This window comes from Clarias gariepinus, chromosome 11 (assembly GCF_024256425.1).
Source record: "Clarias gariepinus isolate MV-2021 ecotype Netherlands chromosome 11, CGAR_prim_01v2, whole genome shotgun sequence".
Classification (NCBI taxonomy): domain Eukaryota; kingdom Metazoa; phylum Chordata; class Actinopteri; order Siluriformes; family Clariidae; genus Clarias; species Clarias gariepinus.
This window is the reverse complement of record NC_071110.1, coordinates 27,404,415-27,418,324: the sequence shown is the minus strand read 5'-3', so window position 1 is coordinate 27,418,324 and position 13,910 is coordinate 27,404,415. Positions and strand designations below refer to the sequence as shown.

Here is a 13,910-nt window from a genome sequence, read left to right as displayed (position 1 = left end):
TCATGTTATTTGCTGTTTAGTTTTCACAAGCTACAGTTAAAGAGTCAGCTGTCATCACCTCACAATAAACCATCTAAGCAGTGTTGCTTCTGTAAACTCAATCAGCTGTTTCTAGACTTGTTCTAGAACACTTTGCTAACGGACTAGCTTGCTAGTCAACCCATTAGCCACTTAGCACCTTCCTAGAAACAACCAGGCAAGACTTTTTTCACAAAAAATGACCCATAAGACTCGTGTGACATCTCAGAAAAGTACACATATTAATCAAATGGCACTAAGCAGAAAGCCTCATCTCTAACGCTGACGTCACACAACTTGCTAGGCTAGCTACAGGCTCGAGCTAGTTAGCCACTTCATGCTAACGCTATTATGCGCTGAGTGCTGTGGGTGTCCGTTCCCGAAACTCGTTTTTTCTAAACCTCCATAAGCAGCGACTCAAAGACTAATAAGTATTTAAAACGTATTTAAAAATATCCCGACCCAGTTTCTAATTACGCCACTTTGCCACCTCACCTTCCCAGTAGTTGCTGTTTGCCGCCGCCATCTTTGTTATCTGACGTCACAAGCGTCGCGCTGGCAGAGGCGTGGAAAAGGCGTGGTCCTGAAACACACTACTGCACTACGCAGTGCGCGAGAAGAGTTCTCACCGTAGCCACCGAACAGTCTAATTCCAGCATACTAGTAAGTGCACTAGTACGGATAGCTTTAGTGTTAATTCAAACTGCAAAAAACATGTTATAGCGCCACTTCCTGGTACAGAGAATACCAAACACATGCTTTAGTCTGATTTTAAAACTGATATTCAACTCCATCCATACATCCATCTAGGAACCTCTGTAGTCCAACAAGGGACCGTGGAGGCCAATGGTCACAGTCATATTCATTTCCATTTGTACAACCAACATTCACACACCTACGGGCAAATTGGGAACACCAATTAGCCTAATCTGTATGTCTTTGGACTGTGGGATGAAACCGGAGAACCCCAAGGAAACCCACCAAGCACAAAGGTCCCGGGTTCGATTCCTTCCTCTGGGTCAGTGTGGATAGAGTGTGGATAAAGTTTGCAAACTCTATCCACACAGACCCGGAGGAAGGAATCGAACCCAGGACCTGGAGGTGCAAGACGACAGTGTTAACCACTAAGCCACCATGCCCTCGATATACAACTATAATAATAATAATAATAATTTATTCATTGATCTTCTATACTCCTTTATTCTGTATACAGGGTTGTAGGGGGCCTGGATCCTATCCCAGGAGACTTTGGGCATGAGGCGGGGTACACCCTGGACGGGGTGCTAATCCATCGCAGGGCCAACACACACTTACACACACTTATTCACACACGATGGGCAATTTGGGAACGCCAATTAGCCTAATCTGCATGTCTTTGGACAGACTCCTCCAAACTAGACAAGTGAAAAAAGACCAAGTGACATCATCTTGTCTATATCGCCTTATGTTATATAGATGGTCGTGCGGGGCCTGGAGCCTATCTCAAGAGACTTAGGGCATAAAATGGGGTGCCAAGCCATCGCAGGGCACACACACTCACACGCCCTTCCAAATCATGCACAATCAACTGAATTTACCACAGGTGGACTCCAGTTAAGCTGCAGAAACATCTCAAGAATGATCAGGGGGAACAGGATGCGCCTGAGCTCAATTTTGAGCTTCATGGCAAAGGCTTAAAAATGTTTTCTCAAATTTTTTATTTTTAATAAATTTGCACAAAGTAAACTTTTTTTTTATGTTGTCATTATGGGGTGTTGTGTGTAGAATTCTGAGGGGAAAAATTAATTTAATCCATTTTAGAATAAGGCTGTGACATAAAATGTGGAAAAAGAGATGCACTTGTAGAGATGCCTCTTGTATACTCCTGTACCTCCTGGGGTGTGGTCGGGTTAGATAAGCCTTCTTTAGGAATGCCTTGAGTAACAGGATGTCCACTATGTTTTTACGTGGTGATGGCGGACCTCCATCTGTTTTTCAAGCTTCATCCAAAAAGCATAACTATGGAAACTTGTATGTATAATGGTATTTAGGTATTGCTTTACAATAAGCCATAATAAATGCTGGCAGTGTTGGAGTAGCTGAAACATATCATGTTCAACGTTGCCAGGACAATGTTTAATTGGGTAGAGTAGACCCTAAACATAATTATATTATGAATTTCATTTTTTCATCTTGAGTTGCTACCAAGTTAGTTTTGTGCATGTTTAGTTGCATTTGCATCAATAATAGAATAGAATAGAATAGAATAGAATAAATTCTAGCACAGAGGCGTAATGGTTAGCACTGTCGATATGCACCTCCAGGGTCTGCGTTCGATTCCTGCCTCGGATATGTGTGCATGGAGTTTGCGTGTTCTCCTCGTGCTTGGTGGGTTTCCTTCCTCCGGGTGCTCTTGGGATCCTTCCTGTCCATAGTGTGTAAATAAGTGTGTGTGTGTGTGCAGTCTGCAATGGTTTAGCACCCTGTCTGGAGTGTACTCCACCTTGTGCCCAAAATCTCCGAGGATAGGCACCAGACCTCTCCACAAGCCTGTATACAGGATAAAGCAGTATAGAAGATAAATAATATAACACAATGCTGTGGAAAAGGATTTTCCGCCTTCTGTTTTTTTTTTTTTTTTTTTTTGCATATTTGTCACACTATAATAATATAACAATAATTGCTCCTAAACCTAATAACTGGTTGTGCCACCCTTGGCAGCAGCAACTGCAATTAAGCATTTACGATAACTGGCAACGAGTCTTTCACATCACTGTGGATGAATTTTGGCCCACTCTTCTTTTCCAAATTCAGACACATCGGAGGGTTTTCGAGCATGAACGGCCTGGTCATGCCACAGCATCTCAATTGTATTTAAGTCCGGACTTTGACTAGGCCACTCCAAAACCTTAATTTTGGCCTCTTTTAGCGGGATAATGCGTCCTCTTTGCCTATAAATTCTCCAGATCTTAATCCACTTAAGCATCTATGGTATGTGCTGGAAAAACAAGTAAGACCCTCGGAGGCCACACCTTACAACGTTTAGGACTTAAAGGATTTGCAACTGATGGCTTGGTGCCGGAGTCGAGGCCTTGATGGGTCAACGCTGTTTTGGCAGCAACATCGGGACCTACTCAATATCAGGCTGGTGGACATAATTGACTCACACACATTTGTACTCAAGCACACCGACTGTAGAGCCAATTTAGCTAATTCACCCTTACTGGTTTATTTTTGGTAGGAGGAAATCAGAGACCCAGGAAGAAACCCATACAGACACAGAAAGAAACAACAGCACAGGAAACCCTTAAAATCTCTATTTTCTTTTCAGTCACACATTTATTCAAGCCATAGACCATTTTATTTCATCTGCACCAGATATAAAGACAGGTTTGACCCTGCACCATCACGTCTCATTGTTCATTTAAACTGCACATCATTTACACACAAGTGACACTGATTATCTACAATCGCTTTTCGTATCAAAAGGGGAACGAATATACAACTTTCTGACCGGTACGTCCGAAACCTATACACATTTGTTTAAATACACCAATTCATTTACACTCTGTTAAAAATTAGACTTTACAGTCAATGAAAAAATGACACACTGGGTGTGCTTGATAAGATTATTTAGTGTCTTAAATCAACACCGAACGAACATCATGTTGTGGAGAGCTGTATTATATCCGCACATCCACCAGGGTTTTGTGTCTCTCTTTCGATAACGAAAATCTTTGCTGTGCACATATATACAGTATTACAGGGATAAAAGACAGTATTCTAAAATAAAATATGTATGATAGATCTGTCTGTATTCATCAGCACACAATCAGTTCCGCTGGTTTCATACTGTATATATGAAACACCAAAAAAAAAAAAAAAATGTAATGTACATGCTTCTTAGGCTCACTTTTAGGCATTTCCTAATAAACAGTATAATATGCAGGTTACAAGAACAGAGGCAGTTCAAGGAAAGAAAATTACTCTAGTTACTTAAACACTGTTGCACATGGCTAAAATTCATTGTTTCATGTGTGTGCTCAGTCTTTGTTCAAATCTGCACAAGAGTGGAATTTTTATAATCACTGGATTTGATTATACTGGCAGTAAGTGACACATCAAAGCTAATCTTGAATGGAATAAATACGTCCAAGTAACCCGGAAGGATGATGAAGACCAAAGATTAAGAAGACCAACTGTCCATTAATTAGTCATGGTGTAAAAACCGTAATAATGTGTCATTTGTTAATAAGTACTTAATAAAATTGCATACAGAAAAAGAGGATTCATGAAAATCCGAAACAAGTGTCTATGTAGTATATATTATAGCTTGTGAGAACAAGCGTATTTAAGCCACTGTCGGTAATGTGGAAATGTTTTAATGTTTAAAAAAAACGACAATATTTTAGAAAGGAAAAAAATCTGTAAGAATTAAAACATCAACACACTACTTTGCCTGTGGCTTGATAAAACTTTCAGAAGAGATTTAATACATTAACGAGCGCATCGCTGTACACAAACATTTGATTTGGGACAAAAATAAATTAAAATTAAAATACCATGCCAAAGATTCACACCACTCAGTTATATTACAATTCTGAAAACTGACTAAGAAATGTAATCGCTAAATAATAGTGTTTTTCCACTGGACAGCGTCATATTAATAGAAATTTACATAATATTATAGGCTTTTAACATTGACCATTGTTAAAATCGCTATATAAATAAAATAGAAATTTATTGAATTGAGAACCTTCAAGTATTCAAGAACTGAGAAGGTTCAAGGTTCAAGTTACAGTAACTTAAAATCATTGAAAAACTTAACTGAACATTCAGTGATGGGATTCACGTCATAATGAAAAAGCATAATGAAAATATCGTATTTATTTATTTCTTTATTATTTAATGAAAGTAACTTTGGCACAAGACGCAGAAATTTGTTAACCCGCATAAATGAAGCGAGCAGACCATCACTATATATTAATCTCAGTGAAAGCAGATGCAAAGTGGATTAAATGACACTTCTTTACACCGAAATAAATCTTAAATGAAGGTCTGGTCAGAGCTTATAAACCACACTACTGATGTTAAATTCTCGAATCTGACTGATCAGAAAATTCCTTCTTTATAAAGCAGCTCTGTGTCAGCTGTACTTCTAATCTCAAAATTATAGTAACTAGGGCTGTACAATTTAATTAAACATTTTTTTTTATTAAATTGCCATTATTTTAAACAAATATTGCGACTTTAATTTCGAATTTATTTATATAGGCAAATAATTGGGCAAATCATCTCATTAAAGGATTTGCCATTGTTTATCTCTCAACTCTATTTTTTTAAATAATTATAAACAAAAACGTTTTTTTAATAAACAAAATTATTGACAAAGTCTAAATAAATTTCAGACTATGCATATATTTCCTGTAATAAACTGCAGCCTTGTGCAATGAAATATTTGCACAATTCCATAAATCCGAACCCAATTACAGTACAAAAGGTGTTCGTATTTAAAGAAAGACGAACAATCATAGATGTTGTGTTGGTTTCTGTAGGATTAGAAGAATGTAAAGCAAAGTCTTCATAATGGACGAGTTTGCTCTTTCTAGTTTCTGTTTTGGTTATCCTGATTTCCAGAAAAAAAAAAACAAATTGAAAGGCTGGTAAAGAACTGTTTATGAATGTTGTAATAAAATGATAAAGAAACTTGTACTTACTCTATAAGTATAACGTGTGTAGTGGGATGTTCCAGACCATTACATGGAACGATAAACAGTAACATGGGACAATGTGTTACTTATCAATATAAGAACTTTAGAATTAGAATTTTTTTTGGCAAACTGGAGGCTGGTATTCAAGGAATAAAAGACTTCAGGAAGGAAGGAATCCTGCCAGATTTTATTCCTTTAACATAGTGCACTAAACACAATGCATCACAACACAAGACATCCTAACCTACCGTGCGTTTATGAAATAGAATAAATCCAACAGAATACTATTACTGCCACCTGAATCTGAGCGGGTTTTTTGACTGGAGAGATTGAACGCTTAAACTTCATTCACATTTCTGCTGGATTTACAGGTTCCTCTGGAAAGTAGGGTAAATATTCAGTTCCATTTTTTTTGGGAGATTAATACCCTTACTGCACTGTCCAGTAGAAAAACCTATAGTCACTGAATTGTAAAATGTTTTTCTAGAGAGGTTTCGAGGCTCATAATTTACCTATAACTGATCTCAGTATTAGAAATCATAAGCAGCACTTCTGCTCCAAGTTGACTCACATGCATACTTTGTCACCTACTGTGTGGAAACGACAGGAATGAGAAAATTAACAATGATTAGCCTCCTGATCTACGACCCGAACGGAAAGGAGAACTAAACTTACACACGTTTTCCTGATCTTCACGCCTCAGTGATAGCCGACAGGCAGCGATGGCTCAGGCTAATCAAACAAGGCACTGTGTTTAGTAAATCCTGCTGAGTTTCTATTCATATGGCCGACTGAGTTAGTGAGAGAGTGAGACGTGCAGAATATTTCCGCACTCCGAAACAAACAAACATAATTTAGCTTGAAATAAATAGCATGTTGGTCGAGAGCAGATTATTATAAGGGTTGCATACGCTAACACGTAAAATGAAACAGTCTAATGATCTCCCCGCTAAAGGCCAAACGGTAAAGTGCATCCTGGGATGGATTTCATGGCAGTCTGTGCAGACAGGCCTTTGAGTCGAGCATCCCCTGCTGGTTTGGACGGTGACCTTCGACTTCTGGCTCTCTCAGGAGACGTCGGCCCAGTAGGGTGGCAAAGTACGAAGTGAGCATTGTTTCGGAGGTCAAACATCAGTGTTTATTTGTGTACAGGGTGTCTTCGTCGCTTTCGCTCTCGTCCTGGAACTCGTGGCTCAGCAGGGACTTCTTGGAGCCCATGGACGTGAGCCGGATCTCGTCTTCGTAGTCGTCACGATGCTGGCGCAGACGGTGAAAGCCGTCCTTCTGTCTGTTGGACTTGGCCGAGCATACGCAGAAGATGATGCACCCAGTGATGGCCAGAGCCGTCATAGCTGCAGCTGGAGAAGAGGGAAAAAAAAAAAGAAAAAGAAAAAAAACATACCACAGTGAAGCATATGGGACAACAGCTGAAAAAACAAATACAAAAAACAAAACAGTTCTCTTTCTGCCTTCCAATATGTTTCTTATCAATTTCTCCCAATTCATTTAGAGCTGCTCGATTTACAGAGCGGTTCTCTGCACTTCTTACCTGCAGTTGCCACCACTAACTCTCGCGGTAAACCGAAGATGCGGTTGTCCATATCGAACTCGATGGCGATGGAGGTCGCTGCCTCATATGACAAGACAATCACCTGGAGGAGGCAAGAGGAGAACAATAAAGAAAACTAATTACAGTACATAAATAATTCTTTACACATTTTGTTTGGGTTTAATAAATGCTTTGGTTCCAGTTTTTATTTTCAAAACTATGGTGCATTACTGCGAGTCATGCAAAAGCTTGAGTACTCATTGCTCAATACTATGCATCTGGACCTGCAACTGGTCTAATCCAGCTTGCAGGTCAAAGGTTTACTAGATTCCAACTCCAGTGTGCTGTCCCGCCAGAAGTCAATATCCTCAACGGATGCGAGTGTTTATAATAATATAATAAAAACACACTTTATTATATAGGGAACTTTGCACATCTATGTCTTTACATCCTTGCTGAGTGGACAAGGAATTACATGTCCTGTTTCACATGTATGATCTATTCTATGTCAACCCACACATTCTCAGTAGAAACTGAAGGTAGGACGTAGTACCTCTATCCTAATCTGATATCTATTCAGAGTTTCGGGCCGATATCAGTGTCGCACTGATGCATCATGAGATTTTCCAAACCTTCTGCCGTTGCTGTTGGTATCCCTCTGCTACTGCTTCGATGCTGTGTGACCCTGGAGCCAGCAGGGCATGAAAGTACCCTCCTTCATTCGTGAACACTCGCACGCCACCATTCAGCACGATCATCGCCCCGACTACGGGCTTTCCATTCTTGTCCCTTGCAATTCCGCGAACTCCTTTGTGCACCTACAAGAGGAGAATAAAGGTGAAGGAATAGTTTAAGTCAAAAAGACTTAAACTAACAGTTTACAATCATAATAAAGAATAACATGTTTTACGCTTGGTCTATTTGGAGACAGAGACAATGTAAACAGGGACCTCGATTTCCGAGTTCCGTTACGAGAGCATGTTCGTAAGTCGGATTTGTTCTTAAGTCTGACAAAGTGAGTCTTGTACTCCATTGACGCAAATATACAATTTAAAGCATACCAATCCAGTTGACTAAATCTCTGTCCCCTTTCCTCACACTGCCATCATGTGGCCTAAAACCGTAACAGCACCTAAGAAAATGAATCTCACAGTGAAATGCACAGTGTTGTCTCTAGGCCTTTAAATCGCGAGGGGAACCCCAGACACAATATTGTCTCAGAGCTGTTTTCCACTGTATTGGATTGTGAATTCAGTTTTGTTGAGTATTTTTTTTTATTATGATTATTCACCATCAGGAGAGCTTTACAGGACAGACATTTTCTATCATCGTGCTCCTGGACTGATACACTGAAACCAGATGAGGCAGGCTCATTTCTCCTGCACCTCCCCCTCCACACATACATACATACTGTACAATATACCGAACTTTAGACATTTTATACATTCACTTTTACACTAAAAATATTGTATATAATTTTAAATATTGTTATCTGGTGCACTCCGGTGTCTATTTTTTGTACAAGACACATGAGCTACTTGCGTGATTTGTTTGCATCTACAAATGTTATTAGAACTGCGGTCCGTTTTTTGTAACTAGAATGTTCGTAAGTCAGGGACTACATTTATGGTATTTAATGACAGAGCATCAAATTATGGAGAAAAACAAAAACACTAACTGACCTCTACCAGCATGCTGAGAAGAGACTTCTTGTTCTCAGTCCAGATTTTGGGCAGCTCCTCAACTGAAGGGAACAGGCAACAACTGGTATATACTGTAATCTCTGGACAGTGACCAAAGTCCACACTGAAGTCCTGTAACAAATCCAAAAAAAATTAAGTTAAATAAAACAACCTGGGGATAAAAAACCCTCTAATTTACAGGAAAGGTGAGAGAAATTTTGGCTGAGTAATATTTTACAAACTTTTCAGGAGCAAGGAATTTTAAGGACAGAAAAGACAACTTAAATGTGACTATCCCATGACCATTATCTTCAGTATTGGCCTGGTGTTGAGCATCGAGTGAGTGAGTGAGTGAGTGGGCAAAGCTGGATAAGATCAAAGCAAATATTGTATTACACCTCTTTTGTTCTGGTTGTGGGTGCACCAATCAGGAACATCATATCCATTCAGGAAACACTGATAAGAGGTTTCCTGACTGCAGCAAGGAAATCTATTAGGCACCGTGTCCCACCCTACCAGTCAGACTTGCACAAAGTTTAAAGATCTTGGCAGCCAACCTATTTTAATTGTTAAAAACAGACCCGTCCACAGACGCTCTTCAGATTTATTCTACAAACAAAGTTCGTAAAGTGTAGATTTGTTACTTCATATTTAATTCAATTAAATTTGTTGTAACATACATCAACCCCTAAATCTCAAGCAGCATAGATTCCTGCTGAAACAAAAACTTTTATATTTAAGTAAAGCAAGAAGGAAAAAGGAAATCGGACGCCATTGACGCTAAGTTACACTGCCATCTGCGGCGATCCCGAGCTCTGTTTATATTTCCACACATATTTCCCGACTATACTCCGTGTGTAGACTTCATTTTTTTTGTATCCTCCACGATTTTATATCAACTATAAGGGTGTTAAACACAGTGTTATTACTCCTAAAGAAGCCAGATTTTCAGTCAAGCTTCATTGCTTTTAGTAAAATCCCTGATGAATGTTCACATTCTGTAATGTTGGCACCTGGAAGATAATCGCAGTCCTGATCGAGTAATCAAGGAACTTAGTGTAATTAGGTTGAAGTTCCAGCTTAACAAAATGTTACCAGTTATATGTTATAATTAATGCTTTTTAACCGGTTTTTAAGATGATGTGGACGAGTTAACGTTTAGATTGAAGCTCATATGATAGTTCAGTGAGAGCCGGATATTCTTTGGTTTAATAGTGATCCAAGTATACCTTATTCCAATGGGTGAGATAGAGTTAGGGTTCATTACAGTCAACAATACGACAAATTCTGTTTTAATTATCTATTCCTTCGTACTTCATTTTCTTATTCATTTCTTATTTATTCATTCTTTATTATTTATTCTTTTTTCCTTGATAATTTATTTATTCTTTCTTTCTTTTCTTATTTGTTCCTTTTTTCCTAATTTGTTTTTTCTTTCTTTTCTTGTTTATTTTTTCTTTTAATTTATTCTTTCATTCTTTCCTTATTTGTTTTCTTCTTTATTCTTTCATCCCTTCTCTTAATTATTTATTTTTATTCTTTCTTTCCTTATTTATTCTATCTTTTCATATTCATTTCCTTTTCTATTTATTTATTTTTTCTTTCCTTATTTACTCTTTCTTTTATTCTTTCCTCATTTATTCTTTCCTTTCTCATTTACTCTTTTATTTATTCTTTCTTTATATATTCTTTTTATTTACTCTTTCTTTCTTTCTTGTTCTACTCTACTTTCTGGAAATTTGGAGCTTTACTTTTGCTATTAACTCAATAATAGGTGTATTTTTTAAACAGTTAGTATTTTTAATTTAGTTAGTTTAAATGTTAAACGCTATATTATTGTAGTCGTGCAAATATATGGACTCCCACTCATTCTGACCAATCTTTACGCACCCAATTGTAACGATGAGGGTTATAATTTTTGTTTTGTTTTTTACTAAATTTTCGTCTCGGATCCCTAATATGGCAACGTACCACCTTATCATACTGTAGGTGGTGATAAAAACTGTATTCTTTTCACTGTTCTAGACCACGTAGTACCCCTGAGAAAAACCTACCACAAAATTAGCAAAAGCTATACAGAGTTTCTTGAAGCTTATGGATTAGTAGACAACAAAAGAAGAAGTGAAAAGTCACATGTACTTTTAAGACTATCCTAGATCAATGCTTTAATCCAGGGGAGGGGACAATTATTTTTTGTTTGTTTGTTTTAGTCATATATGGGCTGCTATCCATTTATTCCCTGAATCTCATTGTACTTCTTTGTTGTATCCTGTTTACCAATGTAAGACTGAAGGTAAGACACTCTAATACTGTAGGTGTATTAGATTCATTCTGGAAGTTACAGAAGGTTGAGAATTTCTTAAACAACTGCGATATCATTTACCTTCATGCTGCCCATGTGGCTGTGTTTCTCAGCTGCCCGCAGCACTCCGTCAGGGATGTTTCCCACTAAAATAAAGTGTCGTTGAAAGAGTGTAAGTTTATATATTTCGATACAGAACACTTTAGTTTAAGCTCTCAGTTATAAAGCGGCTGCCCGTCACAAAAGAGACTTAGATTGTAAATAAAATACAGATTCAAATGAATTTCATTCACAGTGAAAGAAAAAGAAGATTTACAAGGTTTACATACTCTGGCCATTCTTTTGGCATCCTGTGACTCCTACGTGCATTTTGGGATTGTTGTTGGCATACACAGTGGCCAAATACCTCAACGTACTCTCGTTTTCAACTGAAAATGAACAGCAGAAATTGAAACCCTGCCAAAAACGTCAAATGTAAGTTGAAACAGATTAAAGCATTTATTTCCGATTAATAGAAGAGAAATGAGACCTGGTTGAACTGGTTTGTCATAAGGGTAGGTAACCAGTACAGAGCCTCCATCCAGAGACACTGACAGAGTGAAGCCCTTCTCCTGTATTAGTTCCATCATAGCTCGAGTCTCAGGCTGAGCTTCTGTGGAGCGCTGGGATGCGTTACCTATTAAACATCAAATCCTTGATAAGTATTTAATATAGTGATCTAAAGATTTTATTTAAAAAGACCCATAAACCCATAAGGATTCTGAACTACGCAAGTGCTGGTCACTCGTCCATCACAGCATGGAAATTCGTCAAACAGCTCAATTCTTATTTTTGGATCAGATGAAATTTGCACGTCATGACGATCCACATTTTTAACTAGTGACTTTTATCTGACTCTATTGCAGACCCGTTTGTCCTTTGAAAAGGTGTGTGTGTGCACATCGATACTTCTTAGCTTGAGCCATCTGGGTAAAAAAAAAAAAATTAATTGTCATATTTGTCCGACCACTCACAATGGACGTGATTTTATCAAAAAAATATGCATGGGGTTTTGCTCTGGAGAACGACGCTCGTTTAGTCGGCTGGATTCTTTAAGGTCCAGGAGGCCAGGCGGCTCGCTTTAGCTGTCTTAGCAGCTGTGTATAGCAGTGCTAGCACTGCTATGACTGCTATATGCAGGTGCAGAAGCAAAAATCAGCATGATCTGACCATTCTCATTGAAGTCACATTACTGCAACTCAGATACACTATATTGCCGAAAGTATGCACAGACCAGTCAAGTTCTTCCACACCAAACTCCCTCATCCATGACTTTATGCATCTTGCTTAGTGCACTGGTGCGCTGTCATGTTGGAACTGGTATGGGGTTGTTTTCCAGTTATTAGGCTCAGCCCCTTGCTTCTGGTGAGAGAAACTTTTAATACCTCAGCATACCAAGACATTTTAGATAATTTTATGCTTTTAACTATGTTGCAACAGTTTGGAGGACGGCCCCTTCCTGTTTCAACATGATTGCGCACCAGTACACAAAGCAAGGTCCAAAAAGACATGGATGAGCGAGTTTGGTGGGGAAGAACTTGACTGGCCTGCACCTCGAGCACCTTTTCCAACATTAGTGTCTGAACTGACAAATGCGCTTCCGGAAGAATTCTCACAAATTTCTATAAACACACTCCTAAACCTTGTGGAAAGCCTTCCCAGAAGAGTTTAAGCTGATATAGCTGCAAAGGGGGTGGGCCAACATCATATTAAACCCTATGGCTTACGAATTGAATTTTACTCAAGTTCATATACATGTGAGGGCAAGTGAGCGAATACTTCTGGCAAGAAAGTGTATATACTGTATCTGATCTATGACCATAAACACAGTTCTGGTATGAAAAACATCTGAAAAGCCCTAATTGAGTTTAAGTCACTTGACGATGATAATGTAAACGTGATGCATCACACTTAAGTGCAATTTAGCTGGTATGAACTTGGGAGAAAAGTGGAGAACCCAGAGGAAATTACCAAGAACCTTTGGGTTTGCACCACACAGCCACCAGGTTAGCATAAGTCTTGCAGTAAAATGTGTGCAATAAATGTGTATGGAATTTTCACAAACGCTTACCAAAGAAATCAGTGTCGAGGTCTTTGCCGTTTGCATTGGTCAAACCGAGAGTGGAGGTGCACCCTGTTTCCTTAACGAGCTCACGACCATCTGGGTTAATTAAAGGAACTATAACGATTGTTGTCTCGTTGATTAACTAAGGAAAAAGGGAGAAAAAGTGACTTGGAAAGATCAGGTTCAATTAATATACCGTGCAATAAAATTTTTATAAATGTAAGATTCAATACCGTAAAACCTTGGATTGTGAATAACTTGGTCTGCAAGGTGTCCCAACCCAAATTTTATTTTTTTTAAACTCGATAAACGGGCGAGGTCTTGATATACAAGTAGTATAGTAGTAGTACGTATACGCTTTGTCCGTGTAAACGTACTACGTGTATACGTGTAGAAAAAAATTCTGAAAGCAGAGATTCTGTTTTTGAGAAAGTCGTTCTACACGATAACCCCCACCACCTCCTTCTTCTCTCCCCTCTCTCATCTTACCCACACCACATATGATTTTTTTCAAACGGTAACGTGCAGGTTAATTTTTTTTTTTTTTTACTTTATATTTTGTATT

At 38.4% G+C, this 13,910-nt stretch overlaps 2 protein-coding genes across 2 annotated transcripts in view; both read right to left on the bottom strand.

The window, feature by feature from the left end:
* gosr1 (golgi SNAP receptor complex member 1) overlaps window positions 1–587 on the bottom strand; it is a 39,215-nt gene extending 38,628 nt beyond the window's left edge. The window contains exon 1 of the mRNA XM_053507375.1: window positions 514–587. Within this exon, the coding sequence (XP_053363350.1) occupies window positions 514–544 (31 nt within the window). The 5' untranslated portion in view covers window positions 545–587. The remainder of the gene's footprint in view (window positions 1–513) is intronic.
* Window positions 588–3,304: 2,717 nt separating this feature from the next.
* Window positions 3,305–13,910, bottom strand: part of cpda (carboxypeptidase D, a) — a 31,520-nt gene continuing 20,914 nt past the window's right edge. Inside the window, exons 14-21 of the mRNA XM_053506994.1 lie at window positions 13,352–13,487; window positions 11,771–11,917; window positions 11,571–11,669; window positions 11,323–11,387; window positions 8,940–9,071; window positions 7,890–8,075; window positions 7,258–7,360; window positions 3,305–7,066 (exon numbers count right to left, since the gene is read on the bottom strand). Of these exons, the coding sequence (XP_053362969.1) occupies window positions 6,840–7,066; window positions 7,258–7,360; window positions 7,890–8,075; window positions 8,940–9,071; window positions 11,323–11,387; window positions 11,571–11,669; window positions 11,771–11,917; window positions 13,352–13,487 (1,095 nt within the window). The 3' untranslated portion in view covers window positions 3,305–6,839. The remainder of the gene's footprint in view (window positions 7,067–7,257; window positions 7,361–7,889; window positions 8,076–8,939; window positions 9,072–11,322; window positions 11,388–11,570; window positions 11,670–11,770; window positions 11,918–13,351; window positions 13,488–13,910) is intronic.